The sequence below is a fragment of the Lineus longissimus genome, chromosome 11 (assembly GCF_910592395.1).
Source record: "Lineus longissimus chromosome 11, tnLinLong1.2, whole genome shotgun sequence".
NCBI classification, from domain to species: Eukaryota; Metazoa; Nemertea; class Pilidiophora; order Heteronemertea; family Lineidae; genus Lineus; species Lineus longissimus.
In genome coordinates, this window is record NC_088318.1 from 114,284 (window position 1) to 131,808 (window position 17,525).

The following is a 17,525-nucleotide window of genomic DNA, read 5'->3' on the forward strand; positions in this document are numbered from 1 at the left end:
AGGACCAGGCTCTCCAACCAAGTCGCTAGTTGCGAGAGTGACTTCCCAGCGACTTCTCAGGGACTTTTCCTCAACCATCAGTGACTTCCCTGCGACCTCCCTGGGCGTTCTCCTAACCATCAGTGACTTCAGGGACTTTTCTCTGTCTATCAGTGACTTGCCTGTGACTTTACTGCGACTTTTCTCCGCCCATCACCGTGACTTGCCAGCGACCCTCGAGAAACTTTTTCCTTAACCACGGATGTATACATCCGTGCCGCAACCATCAGTGACTTCCGTTGAATTTTTTTTTCTTGCACTGCAAAGTTGATTTGCCAAACCGAGATACATGCTTTACAGGCGTTGCGATCTGGAGTGCACCGACCCAGCGGAAAATAGATAACTGAATAAAGCAGGTGCCTGGCAACAATCAAAAAGCGCGCGACCGCAACTATCATTGGCATTGATGTCATGTGATTCACATTGATGTGTCATGTGATTCATTATCTTGTCTGGTCAAAATGGCTGCGCCTGGTGTGACACATAATGTTCGTAAATTATTGCTGATTTCCAATTCGACGCTGCATGGGAGCGGCTATTTAGAACATTGTCACGACCAAATAAAGAAGTTTTTGGCTGAGTATGTAGAAACACCAGAATCGTCCGATTAGGCACTGTCGTCTGCATGAAACCGAGATCATTACCAGCAATTCCCAACCTTTTAGCTGCGCATGCGCCAAACTCCCTTCCAGAGCCAAGCATACGTTTTCTATAGCAGATCGAGGTGAGAGACATCTCACGGCTTTCTTTGTAACTAAAGCCTAGTTGCCGATAGCGTATGTGATTCTACGACTATCAAGGCATTTGCAGGCCAAATTTTGAGTTGATTGGTGAAAATTTTTCCATGTCCACCTATGGGTTGAAAATACCACGTGAATTGCAATTTTTCCTAATGTAAATTCTAAGAAAACATGAAAATTGGCCGACTTCTGTGGCCTTTTTGAATCACATAGAGTTTGCAAATTTAGTTTGCCGATAGCTCCTGCAGAAGGCAGCATCATACTGAGTATACTGAAACACATGCCATTGGGAAAATTGAAAATTTTTCCATGTCCACAGGGGGGTCCAAATTGGCGTCCTAAGTGGATTTGAGGAGAGAATATATGTCCAAACATCAACATACATGAAAAGCTGGACCTCAAGTGATCTTTGAAGATATGAGAATGACTGCCCTTTGATAACTTCTTGCTTTATTTGTCCACTTTATGGCCTAAGATCCCTAGCTTTGGATGGTTCAATTAAGGACACTAGGGCTGGGAAGGGTCATGTCAGGGGGGGGGGTAGGCGGGTGACCAAGCCCGAAATATTATATTGCATCCTTCTCTTCAGCATATTTGCCAAAGCTTTTGCTGTTGCATGGATTCCTCAGATGTTTGGGCTCTCTCAGCTCTGTCATTTGGTAACTTCTGTCTGGGTGTTGGCTAGGTAGATAGGATGGGGGGGGGGGGGTTCCTGACAGTGTTGACAAGGAGAAACTCGGAAAACCGTGATTCTAGACAAAACCCTGTTCTTTTGATGAGCTGGAACACTGTACATTCAAAATTGTGAACCCACAATGAAGGCATAAAACTGACACAAGGCATTGATTTCTTGTACTAAAAATATATTTTATTATTGATGAACGCTCTGATTGGCTAAATTGGGTCACGTGTCAAACTCGATCGTAGCGCCTGCATTTAGCAGCGGCATAATAAAGTTGGGGATTGCTGGTAATGTGTTCCAAACTTCCGGTACTACTGCGCTGGACCTACCTGGGGACGAGATACTAATGAAGAGTAGAATCTATTGAGTTTGTGTTGACACGGGTTGTCTGGTTGTGACGCCTGGGACGGGAGTGACACACCCACGACGGGCCAGTTGCGGAGCAGGCGACCTTGCTGTTGGTGGAGCAACCGATTTTTCAGGTCACCTTTCCACAATGAAGTTTTGTACCATAGGCTCAAGTGCCCAAAGGACGCATATATTTAGCACTTAGTTCCTTTCTTTGGGGGGGTTCACCCTTTAGGGGTATGGTTTATAGGGGTGCGGTTTGTGTGGCGTACCGTAACGTAAGGGATGTAATTAGAGAGGGACCTATGGTTTATGGGCAAGAACTGATATCTAAAATAAGTACACTTTCTTAAAGTTAAACTAAAGCTGACATTCTAGAGCCACATAATTATGTATCCTAAACATGTATTTTCTTTGCTTCTCCAGCAAAGTGAAAACTGTCCTCTTTGTACCGTATGCTCTTGACGATCGGGATGGATATGCTGCTAAAGCAAAGGAGGCTTTCGGAAACATGGGTATGTATGTTGGATTGAAGATACTGCTAAGTAGCCATGGGACCTGATGTTGGCCATTACTGTGTATAGTCTAAACATGCATGGACTTCTTTCAGGCTATAATGTAGAGAGCATCCATTCAAAAGAAAGTGCTGTGGATGCGGTGAGGAAAGCAGAGGCCATTTTTATCGGTAAGATATTCGAAAGTTTCTCTTTCATGGTGAAAACCTTTCTTTTATCAACTCAAATCATTCATTGATTGAAACCATGTAAATTTTTCACGACTTCAGCTGGCAGTTGGATATCCGATTTTTTTGCGTCTGCATTCAATGTAGAAACTAGTTAATCACTGGAGTACAAACCGTCTGTAAACTAGTGAGAAATTGACATAATTAGGCCTGTGTACAAGAAGTGTGCTGGTGTCTGCGACCACCTGTGTCATTGTGCAGCTCAGGCCTATTTACCTGAATAAACCACCTGTCAATTAAAATCAATGGGTAAGGTTCAATCGGCCAAGTCCACCTGGTTTTTAGGCCTCTGGATAGGAGGTCAAGTGAGTCTGTTAAGCTTCACTCTACTTTCCTTATGAATTTCAGGTGGTGGGAACACATTCCGTCTCCTCACGACACTCTACTCGGAGAAAATTATTCCTGAAATACAGAAAAGGGTTCTTGAGGCAGGTAACAAGTTCTGGCTCTGAAGATTTCCTGATTTTTGGCTCTACGTAGGAAAAATTTTCAGAGTCAAAAAAGTTTTGGGACTGATGATTTTGGTTCATTTTGAGCAGAGAAAAAAATTGAAAGAAATATTTGGACTTTCGAGACCGGCGATTCTTGGTCTTCATAGCGGGTGGTCGCGTTACTGGGGTGGTCGTCGACCGGGTTTCCACTGTATCAAGATTTATGTTATTTTTTCCTACAGGATGGCATCCCATACATCGGTTCGAGTGCAGGCACTAACGTGGCCACAATCAGTATCAACACCACCAATGACATGCCAATAGTCCATCCACCGTCCTTTGATGCGCTGAAGCTTGTGCCTTTCAACATCAACCCTCATTACATGGACCCATCACCTAACAACACACACATGGGCGTGAGTCTCTTCATCATTATCTTGATGTTTTCTTGTTCAATAATACAACTGTTTTGAACATTCGTGTGTGACACTTTCACCAGTCTATCCTACTTGAAATGGATGTAAGCTTTTAGATTGTTAATATTCAGTGTTTTTCTATTAATTTTAGGAGACAAGAGAACAAAGAATAAAGCAGTACCATGAATATGAAACAAGTTGGCCAGTCTTGGTAAGGGATCTTTTCATAGTCATGACAGTTCATTTCGTTATACTCATTTTGATCGTTTTCTAGAAGATTCTTGGCATCTCTTGTGCAAGAATTGGCACTTGAAATCGTTGCCTTGTTGTCTTTTCCAGGGCCTTCGGGAAGGTAGCATGTTATTGGTGGAGGGTGATAAAGCCACGCTGCTAGGACCACATTATGCGAGGCTTTTTGTCAGGTAGGGAGTCATGTGTTTTAAGAGAGGGCGTCTAAAGATTTTTATCCTGTCACACTAATAGTTGTTTCTTTTTGAAAGCTGGTCAAAGCTATGTGTAGCCCTGACTTGAAAAACCCACCTCTGTATGAGGTACCAGGTACCCTTTCCTCACAGTCTATAGGATCACAGACCCACCTCTGTATGAGGTACCATGTACCCTTTTCCTCACAGTCTATAGGATCACAGACCTATATTTATATTGTATTGTGTATAGGTCCCTGATATGTTTAAGGCCATGGGGAGTCTCAAGGTGGGAGACAGAACATCCCACAAATCTGGGTGAAAAGCGTTTTTTTCTGTGACAAGGTTTGTATATTGTAAAAATCTGTTTCATTTCAGGAACGAGAAGCCAGTAGAAAATAAGCCTGGGACTGACTTCAGCCATTTGCTGGCCCTCTGAACACACATCTATTTGGAATTGACTTGAACTGGTACAGGTGCTTTGGGTGTTGACATTGGACGACATGGCGGAGACCAACTGAACGATCATGGTGCTCCACTCGACATCAGTTGGTGCCTCCTTGGTTCAACGTGTCAGGCTGTATTCAAGAGACAATTCACATTTATAGAATCCTAATTTTGTACGACCCGCTTTTTAGCCTACTTTTACATTTTCACCGCTCAGGAAAATGTACCTTCTTATTTCCTGTTTCGCAGAAGAAAACGCAGTGAGCTCAGTCTGCTGATTTGGTAGGGCTTTATTCAGAAACTCGTGTTGAAGAATTCCACAGTAATGACTCGTGCAGCAATTTCGGGCTGCTTCATTCGTGCTCGCTTCGATACCAACTGAGGCACAGGAAATAAAGGGACATCGTACTGATGAGGCGACACTCCCTTTAACAAGGTGATACTGTATGCAAAACTGATATCAATAAAGTGATATCAATCAAGTCACTTTTTGACTTGTGTCGGTGTCGGTGTCGGTTCAGGGAGCTGCGTGGGTAGAAATGAGACAAGGACAGAGAAGAAACGGGAATCATATGAATTATCATTGCGCGGGCCTGTTGTCTCTCGAGATACTTTACCTTTCATTTAGCATACACAGTTTGCCTTGTTGTTGTTGATTTAGGCTCTACTAGGAACCTGTGTCCTACTAGGACATGTAGTATCGTTATGTTGTTGATTAAGGCTCTACTAGGAACCTGCGTCCTACTAGGACATGTAGTATCGTTATGTTGTTGATTTAGGCTCTACTAGGAACCTGCGTCCTACTAGGACATGTAGTATCGTTATGTTGTTGATTTAGGCTCTACTAGGAACCTGCGTCCTACTAGGACATGTAGTACCGTTATGTTGTTGATTTAGGCTCTACTAGGAACCTGCGTCCTACTAGGACATGTAGTATCGTTATGTTGTTGATTTAGGCTCTACTAGGAACCTGCGTCCTACTAGGACATGTAGTATCGTTATGTTGTTGATTTAGGCTCTACTAGGAACCTGCGTCCTACTAGGACATGTAGTACCGTTATGTTGTTGATTTAGGCTCTACTAGGAACCTGCGTCCTACTAGGACATGTAGTACCGTTACGTTGTTGATTTAGGCTCTACTAGGAACCTGCGTCCTACTAGGACATGTAGTACCGTTATGTTGTTGATTTAGGCTCTACTGGGAACCTGCGTCCTACTAGGACATGTAGTATCGTTATGTTGTTGATTTAGGCTCTACTGGGAACCTGCGTCCTACTAGGACATGTAGTATCATTATGTTGTTGATTTAGGCTCTACTGGGAACCTGCGTCCTACTAGGACATGTAGTATCGTTATGTTGTTGATTTAGGCTCTACTAGGAACCTGTGTCCTACTAGGACCCAATGATTGATTTATAAAGAGAATTGCTAACCGGTTTGTCCCACCAGGGACCAATTATTATCTACCACATGCTTTCGTGACACCCGCTCATCAACGTCCATATTATTTAGTGTTTCCTGGGATCGAGGCCAATGACTAAACACTGCTTGGCACACAACACGACCTGCCATCAATTACAAACCCATTTTTCCGCAGATGAGTCACATTTTGACGTTCATTGCAGGGATAATAATCGCAGGTCGCAGCGACAAAAATCGCATGTTTGCGCGGCGCGTTACCTAAACCCAACTACTAATTCATACCGCCAATCAACGGCCCCCCATCAAACCTTTAATCGTGTCAGTCAAGTCCTTTGTTCCCGTCGCTCTAAAGCAGATAGCATGTTTAGAATCGCTTATTTGGTGATAACCATCACTTCCAAGCTTCTTTATTCTCGTGATAATGATACCTATTTTATAAACGCCCTATTCGATTCTCGATATTAATGAACGAAATTATCGGTATATTTTGCCCTGGTATATTGACCCTGGGATGACGCATTCATAGTCTCCGCACACTAACTGATTCAGTCTCCGCACACTTACTGATTCAGTCTCCGCACACTAACTGATTCAGTCTCCGCACACTAACTGATTCAGTCTCCGCACACTTACTGATTCAGTCTCCGCACACTAACTGATTCAGTCTCCGCACACTAACTGATTCAGTCTCCGCACACTAACTGATTCAGTCTCCGCACACTTACTGATTCAGTCTCCGCACACTAACTGATTCAGTTTCCGCACACTAACTGATTCAGTCTCCGCACACTAACTGATTCAGTCTCCGCACACTAACTGATTCAGTCTCCGCACTATAACTGATTCAGTCTCCGCACACTAACTGATTCAGTCTCCGCACACTAACTGATTCAGTCTCCGCACTATAACTGATTCAGTCTCCGCACACTAACTGATTCAGTCTCCGCACTATAACTGATTCAGTCTCCGCACACTAACTGATTCAGTCTCCGCACTATAACTGATTCAGTCTCCGCACACTGACTGATTCAGTCTCCGCACTATAACTGATTCAGTCTCCGCATACTGACTGATTCAGTCTCCGCACTATAACTGATTCAGTCTCCGCATACTGACTGATTCAGTCTCCGCACTATAACTGATTCAGTCTCCGCATACTGACTGATTCAGTCTCCGCACTATAACTGATTCAGTCTCCGCATACTGACTGATTCAGTCTCCGCACTATAACTGATTCAGTCTCCGCATACTGACTGATTCAGTCTCCGCACACTAACTGATTCAGTCTCCGCATACTGACTGATTTAGTGTTAGCGCTGCAGCTGCTTCTATCAAGCCGAAGTATCAGCGGCAGCAGTCGGAAAGGGTTTCTTGTAGCGCTCTGTGAGCTCGTTGATCGTTCGTTGGAGATATCTGAAACCGTCAACTCTTATTTTTCTCTTGTTTATATTTGCCTCTCGGTTGTGAGTGATTTAACCTGACACTATAGCTGGTAGTGCTCTGCTGCAGGTGATAGGCAATAGTCGGCCATACGAATTGGCTTCATGACATGTTAGGTCTTCGCCTGGTTACACTGGTAATCTCAATGCGCATGCAAGTGGGTGTGGCAACCGAAATACAAATAAGCATCATGATAAAATCAATGGGAAGGCTTTATCATTATCGTCATTTCCTTTCACTGTCAAAGTATCAATACAGTTGAATGCGACTTGTACGGGAGATTGTTCGATGAACAATTATTACTAAGTATTGGCCTTTGAATGGTCGTCTTGTCTCGTATCTACTCCAGTTTCACTGATATAAGACCGTTTCTGACTACAGTCAGGTCAGAAGAGGCCACTAGACTAATCTTGGATAACATGCCGATGATACTTCCTTTGATGTCGAAAATCTGATAAAGCGGGCGAAAGCAACTCCGCACGCAAAATCGACCTAAATACAAATGCATCCTCTTTATTCCGTTGTACGTACTTATTGAACGGTCCCTTACTGGGGTCACACACCCTACTCATGGCAACAATGCGCGATAATTAGCACTCATCCTAATTGCCAGTCATAATGGGCAGGGGCCGGAGTCTCGGTCAGTTGCTACAGCGCGTTGATGGCGAACAGTATACGTTTCTCCGTTCTTCAGTTGTCGCCTCGGCCAGTTACTCCGGTGATATTAGTGATACGTTCGTCACGTCTCTGTTGCTGCTTTACCTCAAGTATAGATTCAGTGACAGACTATACTTTAGTAGTTCAGACAATTCAGGCATTTCATTAGTCCATACGCGACAGGTTGCACGCGACAATTGATAGAGTATCTGGTGGAGCAGCGAGGATATAGACTGTTTAAGCAGACATCTAAAGTCACTAGGCACTTTCTGTACAGCCAGATAAAGCTATGCGAAAGGATTGCCTGTCGCTTTAACATTTCATTTTGATCAGTCGAATTGTCCGACATGAATAGTCGGATCGCATCGGACCAGATTTTTGATTGTCAATCTGTAAAATCGAATTCCCCCCTCCAGCAGTTTCAACTACTGGCGAATATCAGGTGATAACGATGGAATTCTGGAGTCCTAATCTTAACGTGGTTTTGCACGGCTAGCTACAGTAAGCGGAGGATATTATCACGAACGTCTCATCGTGCTGGACTGTTTCACTTCGGAGTATTTTTCGTGAAACTTTCCACTGCACGAGATACGATTAGTTGGTTGTGAGATAGCAGAGTACCAATTGTCGGACTATTGTCGAGGCGGCCTCCGCGTCCTGTAACCTACAGGAAAGAAAGATTGTTGTGCTTCTCTAACGCGATGTCGTACGATACCACTGTTTCGCCACCCGAGAACAACACTGCGGCGGCGGGTGCTTGGACTGTACCCTACCAAAGCTTGCCAGAGTACAGGACGGCCATGACGGTGAGGGTGGTAGCCATCTGTATGATAGTGCCACTAGCCACAGTTGGGAACCTCCTCTCGGTTGTAGTGTTGTTGAGGAAGAGCCTCCGGCACTCCACGACCAGTCTCTACCTAACCAGCCTCGCTCTTGTCGACCTGGCAGTGGTCTACTGCGTCTGCCTCACCGAGTCCATATCCAAACTCACCGGACATTTCCTTGAGAACAGGTCGGACGCTTGGTGTAAGTTTTCCTTCTTTAACACGCATTTGACCCGGCAAGTGAGTTCATGGATTCTGGTTTTGGTGTCTGTGGAGCGTGTGATAGCTGTTTACCTCCCATTGAAGGCAAAGAAGGTGTGTTCGAGGAAAGCAGGGGCGATAGCACTACTCATTACAGCGATCGTGATGGCCTTACTCAGTGGCCGCTTGTTCTTTACCCGCCACCTCACCAAGCAGGGTGAGTGCAGGTCGCCAAGTGACCTTGCTCACTTCGCCTCCAAGATCTCGCCCTGGATTATCAAGGTGTTCTACTGGTTAGCGCCCTCTATCTTCATGGTATTCACCAACACGCTGATTCTCGTCAAATTCCGCTTGATTGCTAAGAGAGGCTCTGGCCGATCCGCTGATAAAGTCGCCAACAACACCATCATCATTCTCGTAGCGACCACCACATTCATCCTCACCACCACGCCCCTTTCGCTATTCTTCATCCTGAACCCAGGATGGAACATACAAGCTGCTGAGGTCAAGGTCAAGTATGAACTGCGATATGCTCTCCTCCAATCATGGGCGTACCTGAACCACGCCGTCAACTTTCTCCTGTATGTGACGTCAGCGCCGGTATTCAGGCGGGAGCTGGTCGCTTTGCTTTCAGGGATATTTAAATGTAAACAACAACAGGTGACACCGGATAATTCTAGTGGTACTAACATGATAGCGTCTCGTAGGCATTTGCCGTCTGCGTCTAACAATGAAGCTAGCTCTAGGACCCGAGTTGAGGAGCAGACCGACCAGCGTTTTAATGGTCTCAGCCAGAATCAGCTCCGTCGCAAGCTGCAGCTGCGCAAAGCAATACCTGATCGGCGTGTCTCCTCCACCAGGTCGGTGTTCAATGTCATGCTTTCTTCTCAGTACCCATCACAGGCTAGTGTGGACGGTTTACCAAATGTGGCCGTCTGATGGAGATGGGCTTGACGGAGGATGGACGTGTAACCATATTCTAGTGGAGGATGGTTTATTTCTCCTCAACTATGAATATACTCTCAAAAATAGACACGTGGCGTCGATCATTACCATGGGAACAATGCTAAGATGCAAGTCACAGAAGGTTGAATTTATTTGGTGAGGACAGAAAACTTAGTTGGTGAACATCGCAAAAGAGCCTTCTGCTATAAATTGGAGATGTAAGCTAATAATCACTGTTTGTCGTCCCGTGTGTGTTGACGTGAGATAAAGAACTACTTGGTATGTCTAATCCTCTTTCTGGCATATTGACCCTCAATGTATTGACATTGCTCAGCTTTCAGACAAAGCGAGGCTGCGGAGGCACTACCACTGGAAGTTCGGTATTGCCGGGTTTCTGGTAGAGAAAGCTTTCTCCGATAGGACTGTAGAATCAAATGTCCACACAAGAATGACTTGCAGATGCCGTAGATAATATTAAGTTATGTTAAGTAGACTGTCGTGTTATCTTGGTCTGCTATAAAGTTGTGATAGGCGAGAATGTGAGGTAATCGGTGGACACGATAGCACGCGACGCCTGTAGATCCGGTTCAAGCCCAACTACAACTCAGATTTTGCCCAGACCAGTCGTATATTCTTGACGCTTCCAACCCTAACCTGCCAATATGAAGGTAGGTACAGTTCATTACTTTATCAGACTTGCTTCTTTTGGGCCCAGCTTCGTCCACAGTCCCACAGTAGCGACACTGCTTGTCGATTTAGTTTAGACGCATCTGAGTAATGTTCCGTAGCGAGGATGTCCATGAGAGATTGTCGTCAGTGCCACTTGGGGGGAAAGAGGAGTTCGGAACATCAGTGGTAACATTATATGTTAACGATGTGGCCTTCTCAAGACCTGGGTGTTAATAGAATAACCCTGACAAGGCCGATCTGAAGTATTAAGCTTGGCTGTCCTTATCCATTTTCCATTGGCCTTATCGTAGGTAAAATGATGGCTCGCTTTCGATTAGACTGCTTGCGCTAAATAAAAGGTCTAGAGCTTTTGAAAAACGCAAAAATGCACTTCCTAGTGGTTTTTCATGGAAATCAAAAACCCTTACATGTTTTTAACAAGGTCGGAAATATTTAGGGGTTTGACATTTCATTTCCCTGAAAAACATAATGGGGGCGTGAAGAGTTTTATACCGCCAAACCCCTTCCTTTAAATACACAGTGTAGTGTGTGCTGGTGACCTTACAAGTCTTACACCACCAATACTAGGATTCAGTATTGCACATCATCTTGTGAGTGGGGTGAGACGTGGCAGTAGCTTGAAGTGGCAATACTGACAACGATGATGTTGTGTCTTAAAATTAGGGAGAATGGCAAGTGTGGTGGAATGAGAAGAGAAAGTGTCTCGGTGTTAGTAATAGCTGATGGAAATCCCTTCATGGAAAACATATTCCCCCAGAATCTCACCGGACAAAGGTCATCATGATGTGCACTTTGAACAAGGTGACACCACCTTACCTTTGGGTGGCGAGTCATGGGCAAGATATCATACCGTTATCGATGCATAGTGATGTAACAAAAGCGATGTTATCCCAGCAAATCTTGGCGACCTATAGAATCATTATTTCGTGGATTATTTCATGATAATATGTAGACAAAGCTGACGGGCTAGATAAACATTACCGAGTAAGGCCGAAGCACATCACGAACATTCCCGAGAGCTCGGCTTCGGCCTTACTCGGGAATGTATATTTGACCCGTCAGCTTTAAGTGTGCACTAATCTTCTTCAATCCTTTTTGCAGATCGTATTCATGCTGCTTACCCTAGTGCTTGTGTTGACTGTGGTCAGCGCGAAGAAACCAAGGGGCAACCGAGGAGGTCACAGGCATCAGATTAGTCCCGCCCAGAAGAAGTGTAAGGGCTGCGTCAAGAAGTGTCTTTACGTCGACCAGAACTCATTCGCCGACTGCATCAGCGCAGAAGAGGACAACTGCTTCAATCTCTGCACGGAGGCTAAGATGATTCCCTGCCTGGAGTGTATCGACGACTGCAAGAACACTGCCAATGATGACGGCTCGGAGCGCACCATGAGGTTCTGTATTGGTCGCCAGTCACCTTGCCATCAAACCTGTTACCACTCATAGGGCAAAGGTTGCTGGGAGAGACACATGTGTCTGTATCATGGAGGCCTCTACTGACCATCCAGCGATTCGGACCCAACTAATTAATCAGGGAACAGTATACTTACTAACCTAATTAAACCTACATCTTTCACACACAAGACAACACCCAATCAAAATTACTTTTCTTCATTCATATTTGACAATCGGACATTTTATCTCTCAACCTTTTCATCGTGTTCTGCATGTTATAAGAAAAGAAACGTTTTCTTTCGACACTTAATTCGGAAGCTGTATCAATGACGTCATAGCTGCTGTACTCCGACAAGACCAACTAAACCTTTCTCATATTGCATGGCTTCTATCGCTTTTGTATGTACTATCATGGTCGTGATAGTTAAAAATAATGTGAACGGGCATTTTGTGTTATTTCTGTCAAATACTTTTGAATAAAGGTTTCTAGTGTTCAAAGAAGGCCTTCTCAAGTTATTCAAGCACGTGATTTCTATTCGTACTCATATCTGCGAGAGACTTGTGTACATGCTAATGATCATTGTACTCCCAGGTTCGTTGTCGACTGGTCTTTCCCTGATAATTATTTGGCCAATCATCATGTGGAATGACAGGAACAATGCGTACAAAGGAAGCCACTCAGTCGTCACCAGTCAAGGCTTTCGTTAATCAGCTGTTAAGCTGTTGTTCAGTGTGATCACCTCCTTGGAGAGGTCATGGTAAACAACGATGGAAAGACCTTCGTGTATGGATTTGTCTGTCAATGCACTTATACCACAGCAATGATCGCCTGTCGGTCTCTTGTTCTTGATAGGGACGCTTACATCATCCTTTTGTTCCAGATAGGAAAGAAGGGGGCGAGGTGTGAATTGTTCTGTCATTCGTGTTTCTTGTACATCATACATGGCAGACATTAAAGTACATTTTTGTATAGTGGGTGTTTTTTCACAATTTTGGGGTAAATGAATCAACACATCGACAAGTCAGGATGACGTTAGCCCACTGAAAGAGACTTGGATCCGCTCAACATCGAGCCTATTTGCGCCCTCGAAAAAGGCCAGAACGAAAATTTGAAGAACAATAATAGTTGGCCAAATTACAAAAAGCAAAACCCTTTGCATATTTGTGGGAAAAAACATTAAAACTCCCCGCCTATATTGGACCGCTGATACCCTATCCAATCCTTGCCTCTTGGTAGAAAGCCAGTGAAATTCCATTAGAACACAACCAAAAACATGACGGTCACTGTCTATTGCATGTACAACATTTATTAGAAATATTTACAGATTCCTCTCTCCATTAAAAAAATATATTGCACTAAGTTAACAATTCATAGCCTAATATTAGCCAGCATCACATTAAAAAGATCATTTGTATGATTCCTCTTCAGAATTCCTGCTACACAATAGCCTAACCGTACATAAACTGATTGATTGATACTGACTGAGCCTCGGCATTTGTACCTCGGGATTAGGACACTTGTACCCCGGGATTAGGACACATTCGAACATTATATAACTTCTCCTTGAATGAAACTGGATGTCGTCCTGTCATGCCTGTAGATCTTGATTACGCCCGCAGCACACTAGCCGCCAACTTTGGCGACAAGAAGCGTTCAGCTGACGCCTCTCGACGCCGAAGTTGGCGGCCAGTGGATCCCGGTCAGAGCACACCTGCCCAGAATCGGCGTCCAGTAACGTCTTTTCCGCCACTTTAGGCTGCCATTTTGAAATCATGAGACATCAAGACGCATACTGATTGGCCATAGTCTCGCCGCCAACGCCAATTCAGGCGGCAATCCGTAGCACACCTGGCTTCTTCTTGCGTTCAAACGCGGCGACACGCTTCAAAAATCAAACATGTTAGACATTTGGCGTTTAGTTGCGGCGAGTGGCGGCAAGTCGCGTTCGCCGACGCCGTTCGTAGCAGACTAGGGATTTTTCAGGCGTTCAGGACTCTTGCGGCATAAAACGCCATTGAACGCCGAAGTTGGCGGCTAGTGTGCCGCTGCGGGCTTTAGAAATGAACCACCGCAGTTTGTTCACAGGCTGGGCAAGTCTTTCCAGCAGTTTCAAAATGGTAATTCTAAAATTTGTCTTCGTTATTCCGTGAAGGCGAATGTAGTGATGATGATATTGACTATGGTCGTCCCGAAGGCTAATCCATTGGCCATGCCGGTCAGCCGTGACGCCTGTCGTATCTTAGCGTTTCTCCTTTTGATTTGGTCTTCCTCGTTCTCGTGGTCCGCGTCGTCGGCGTAGTCCACATTCTCGGGCGAGAACACTTTTGCCTTGGACTGAAAATATCACACAAGAAGTCTTATAAAAACAAATGCTTTTAGAGGTGATACATCAAATGTGCTTTTAAAACTTTAGCGGAATACTTATAAGGACTTCGCAGTCATTCAGCTGCGTCCTCAATGACCATCTCTACTACGCCATCCTGGCACCAGTTGTTTCTAATATGCTCCACCTCTCGATATTTCATGACGTAGGAGTAAAAAGGCCTGATCTCAGGATGCTTCTACGCATGCCTGATGATCGCATTAGGTTGAATATACATGTACATGTACATTCTCTTTCGGGGGACTAGCCTTTTATAGCACCCCCGCCCCCCCCCCCTCGAGTGACAACTCTGGGTTGGTACATGTATACCGGACAATCCAATAACTCCTCTTGGGAATGGTAGGACTGAAGTGTCGCTAGTTTTGCAAGGACAAACATCCACAGAAAGCCTTCATGCAAACAATGCAATGGGTCATGATAAAAGTGTAGCTTGTCGTGGCGAAGAAAGGTTAGCCGAGTGGAAGGAGTTAAAACTTTGTAGTAGGTCTTTATGGTGGTCTTGTTCAGGGAACTAGGGCCTTTATCCTGTCAGTTTGCTCGCCAAGCCGTTTGGATGACTTGCAATGACTGTCACTGCACTTAATACTTTTCTGGTGCATATAAATTCACGGTCATTACACAACTAGAAAGGGCAAGGTTAAGGTTTAATGAGAACTTGTTCCTTCCAGCATAACCCATAAGCATAAAGCATAACCGATAAGTATAGCATTTAGCGACTTAGATCAGTCGGTAACCAATTCAGCTGCAAAATATCCTCGGTAAACATACCGAGCTACTGGCGTTAATGACCATTTTGCAGGAGGAGACTCTAGGATTGGTGTTTACCGCCGGTATGTCAGCATGTCAGAAAAGGAAATGGTATGTACTGACAGGAGAGGGAGGGGAAGAATAATACACATCACTTACCACAACATGCATGATGCTTTTACTGACCAACTGCATGAGGATGGACACGGCCAGCAGGGAAATGAGCAGGAGACGCAGCTCGTACTCATTGAAGAAGTCCTCGGTAAAGATCAGCGTCTTTAACTGGGCGAGATTACTCGTCAGCAGCGAGAGATTCTGCATCCTGGAACGTAATTAGCAACATTAAGTGTTTCCTTTTGATGAAAGTCAATGCTGCTCGAAGGCTGTCGGCAGCAGCAATCATCTTTTAGCTATTATTTTAGCACATTTATAAACTATAATAGCATTTAATTCAAACGCTTTAAACGTCTTGCCATCTACCGTAAGTAATCATCATAGTCTTCCAATAAAAAGGCAACCCTCGTGAAAACAAAGGCCCTTAGACTTTTCAATATCCTTTAAGAGTTTGTCGGCAAGCACAAATATCCCACCCCAAAATTTTTTTGCGGAAAAAAGGAAACTCTTGCTGTCTCCTTTTTCTTCGAAGAAAATCTAATATGTTGCCCACCACACTCAGGCTGAATACTACTAGCCCGTAGGCATCATATCGTCATTACACCACAGGCTGAATACTACTCTGAAGCCCGTAGGCATCATATCGTCTACAGAATGACCAATCTTATAACGAGAAATAGCTGGGGGAAGATTCTGCGAAAAGTTCTGAAAAAGTTGCGGAGACTAAAACACTAAGATGTGTCCAAATAAGAAATGCGCTAGCCGGGAATCGAACCCGGATCTAATGCTTGGAAGGCATCAATGCTAACCCTCACACCACCAGCGCATTGGTGACGGAACTGCGAATAGACTTCGCTGAAAGGTTCTTTGACCAGTTCAACTTTGGTGTTAAATTGAGTTTGTTACAGAATCGTCCAATACCTCCACCAAGCTGGTGAAACAGTGTCGGAGGTCTGCCGAAATGTAAATTGTATCTCTCGTAACATGCAAGGATTGTCCACTCACCCCGCATTGTTCTGCTGGCTGGCGGCGAACCCCTGAGTATCTGGTTTCTTCTTCTTCAGCGGCTTCCTGCCCTTGCCTCTAGCTTCCACATCCGCCACACTCATGGTGATACCTGGCTGCTAGTATGGATATATAGCACCCAAACTGTGTGTCCTTAGTATTATTCCTGCAAGTAACATGATAATATGGCTGTAGAGACCACCAGAGCCCAATGAATTCCAACTGCAGCGACATTGCCTCATAAACAGTGGTGGATCTTGCCAAATATGTCAGAGCCAATCACACTCGAATCAGAAAGACCTGGCTATACTACAGAACCAGGCCTATGTCTCCAAAAGACTTGGCTATACAACAGAACCAGGCCTATGTCTCCAATGGACATGGCTATACTACAGAACCAGGCCTATGTCTCCAAAAGACCTGGCTATACGACAGAACCAGACCTATGTCTCTGTAGACCTAGCTTTAATACAGAACCGGCCATTGTCTCTGTCGTCTCATGTTACTCCCTTGATTCCCAGAGCTTGTCTCCAGTGGTGCATCGTATGGCGATGTGACGAGTCTCCCGTTGTCCCAGAGTGGGCACTTCTGGAGCACATGTTCTGGTGTTTGATCAGTTTAGCCTATATTTGCAGCGAATGTCACTCAGAAGATGTCACTAAATTACCTACCCATCCAGTGATACAGATTCTTGATCCAAAAAGGCATAAACCCCTCAACCCCTTCCTTGCTGTCCACCTAGTTTAGCCTTTTTTCTTATTCCTGTTCCTGATCAAGCTACCTCTGGCAATCAGCATATACATGTATTAAATGTCTTGTACCTACGTACCTCTAGGCCTAGTGTTCTAATACGCCCTCTGACCAAGTACATGTAAATGATCACTTTGCTTGACCATTCCAAAGGCTTATTTGGGGCCTGTATATACTTGGTCAGGTAATAATGCCCAATTCTTCAAAACTAGAAGGCCTTTTAACATTATTATCATACCAGGCACATGCAAGCCCAAGCACATGTCAACAACTCAAATACGCAGCTATCTTTAAAGAGAAACTGTCTGTTGAGGCCTTATTTTGGGTTAATGGGGGTTGGCGGAGGGGGGGGGGGGACGCTGGCTAGAGATTTTTAAAAGAAACAATGAACGAACATGAAGAAAACATAATAAAGGTTTAAAATGACCACTGTCTTTATTTCTATGAATTGATTAGCATTTTCTATTCGTCTATGATACACATGTTGACATTTGCCGTGGACAATCCCATGAGCCTTGCTTTGATTACACGTATTTTTTATCATTTACCAACAGAACACTTATACAATGGGGACGAGTAATCATTTAGATGAAGTCAGTTCTGGCCAATACAATGACATGGGTTGTGCTCTGTGCCATCATCACGGGGGAGGGGGACAATCGAATGAATAAACTGTCATGAGGCACAT

General features: G+C 44.5%; 3 protein-coding genes and 1 non-coding gene across 8 annotated transcripts; 2 read left to right on the forward strand and 2 right to left on the reverse strand.

The window, feature by feature from the left end:
- The first annotated feature begins 487 nt into the window (after positions 1 to 487).
- Positions 488 to 4,753, forward strand: LOC135496220 (alpha-aspartyl dipeptidase-like). 2 transcript variants are annotated; one of them, XM_064785406.1, is made up of 8 exons: positions 488 to 619; positions 2,236 to 2,324; positions 2,420 to 2,494; positions 2,900 to 2,979; positions 3,225 to 3,398; positions 3,550 to 3,609; positions 3,738 to 3,820; positions 4,199 to 4,753. In XM_064785406.1, the coding sequence occupies exons 1-8, from the start codon at positions 501 to 503 to the stop codon at positions 4,257 to 4,259; spliced, it is 741 nt and encodes a 246-aa protein (XP_064641476.1). In that variant the 5' UTR covers positions 488 to 500; the 3' UTR covers positions 4,260 to 4,753. The 2 variants fall into 2 exon arrangements, with proteins under 2 accessions (XP_064641476.1, XP_064641477.1); XM_064785407.1 differs by lacking the exon at positions 2,420 to 2,494.
- A 3,995-nt stretch (positions 4,754 to 8,748) lies between these two features.
- Positions 8,749 to 12,332, forward strand: LOC135495962 (uncharacterized). 2 transcript variants are annotated; one of them, XR_010448615.1, is made up of 2 exons: positions 8,749 to 10,423; positions 11,547 to 12,332. XR_010448615.1 is itself a non-coding variant. In XM_064785014.1 (2 exons), the coding sequence occupies exons 1-2, from the start codon at positions 10,418 to 10,420 to the stop codon at positions 11,886 to 11,888; spliced, it is 348 nt and encodes a 115-aa protein (XP_064641084.1). In that variant the 5' UTR covers positions 9,895 to 10,417; the 3' UTR covers positions 11,889 to 12,332. The 2 variants fall into 2 exon arrangements, 1 of the variants encoding a protein (XP_064641084.1); XM_064785014.1 differs by having other exon boundaries at positions 9,895 to 10,423.
- An 821-nt stretch (positions 12,333 to 13,153) lies between these two features.
- LOC135496185 (uncharacterized) lies at positions 13,154 to 17,109 on the reverse strand. 3 transcript variants are annotated; one of them, XM_064785355.1, is made up of 4 exons: positions 16,917 to 17,109; positions 16,088 to 16,253; positions 15,128 to 15,290; positions 13,154 to 14,172 (listed from the first exon to the last, which is right to left on the reverse strand). In XM_064785355.1, the coding sequence occupies exons 2-4, from the start codon at positions 16,189 to 16,191 to the stop codon at positions 13,978 to 13,980; spliced, it is 462 nt and encodes a 153-aa protein (XP_064641425.1). In that variant the 5' UTR covers positions 16,192 to 16,253; positions 16,917 to 17,109; the 3' UTR covers positions 13,154 to 13,977. The 3 variants fall into 3 exon arrangements, with proteins under 3 accessions (XP_064641425.1, XP_064641423.1, XP_064641424.1); XM_064785353.1 differs by lacking the exon at positions 16,917 to 17,109 and adding an exon at positions 16,759 to 16,905; XM_064785354.1 differs by lacking the exon at positions 16,917 to 17,109 and having other exon boundaries at positions 16,088 to 16,329.
- Positions 15,837 to 15,908, reverse strand: Trnag-ucc (transfer RNA glycine (anticodon UCC)). The gene has a single exon. It is a non-coding gene; the product is annotated as a tRNA-Gly (tRNA).
- Positions 17,110 to 17,525: the final 416 nt, after the last annotated feature.

Excerpts from the sequence above, each read along its gene's own strand:
- LOC135496185 (XM_064785355.1), bottom strand. The coding sequence starts at position 16,191 with ATGAGTGTGGCGGATGTGGAAGCTAGAGGCAAGGGCAGGAAGCCGCTG. Across the intron at positions 15,291-16,087 it reads AGCCAGCAGAACAATGCGGG|GATGCAGAATCTCTCGCTGC; the intron begins GTGAGTGGACAA and ends ATTACGTTCCAG. Across the intron at positions 14,173-15,127 it reads AAAGCATCATGCATGTTGTG|TCCAAGGCAAAAGTGTTCTC; the intron begins GTAAGTGATGTG and ends TGATATTTTCAG.
- LOC135496220 (XM_064785406.1), top strand. The coding sequence starts at position 501 with ATGGCTGCGCCTGGTGTGACACATAATGTTCGTAAATTATTGCTGATT. Across the intron at positions 620-2,235 it reads ATAAAGAAGTTTTTGGCTGA|CAAAGTGAAAACTGTCCTCT; the intron begins GTATGTAGAAAC and ends TTGCTTCTCCAG. Across the intron at positions 2,495-2,899 it reads AGCAGAGGCCATTTTTATCG|GTGGTGGGAACACATTCCGT; the intron begins GTAAGATATTCG and ends TATGAATTTCAG.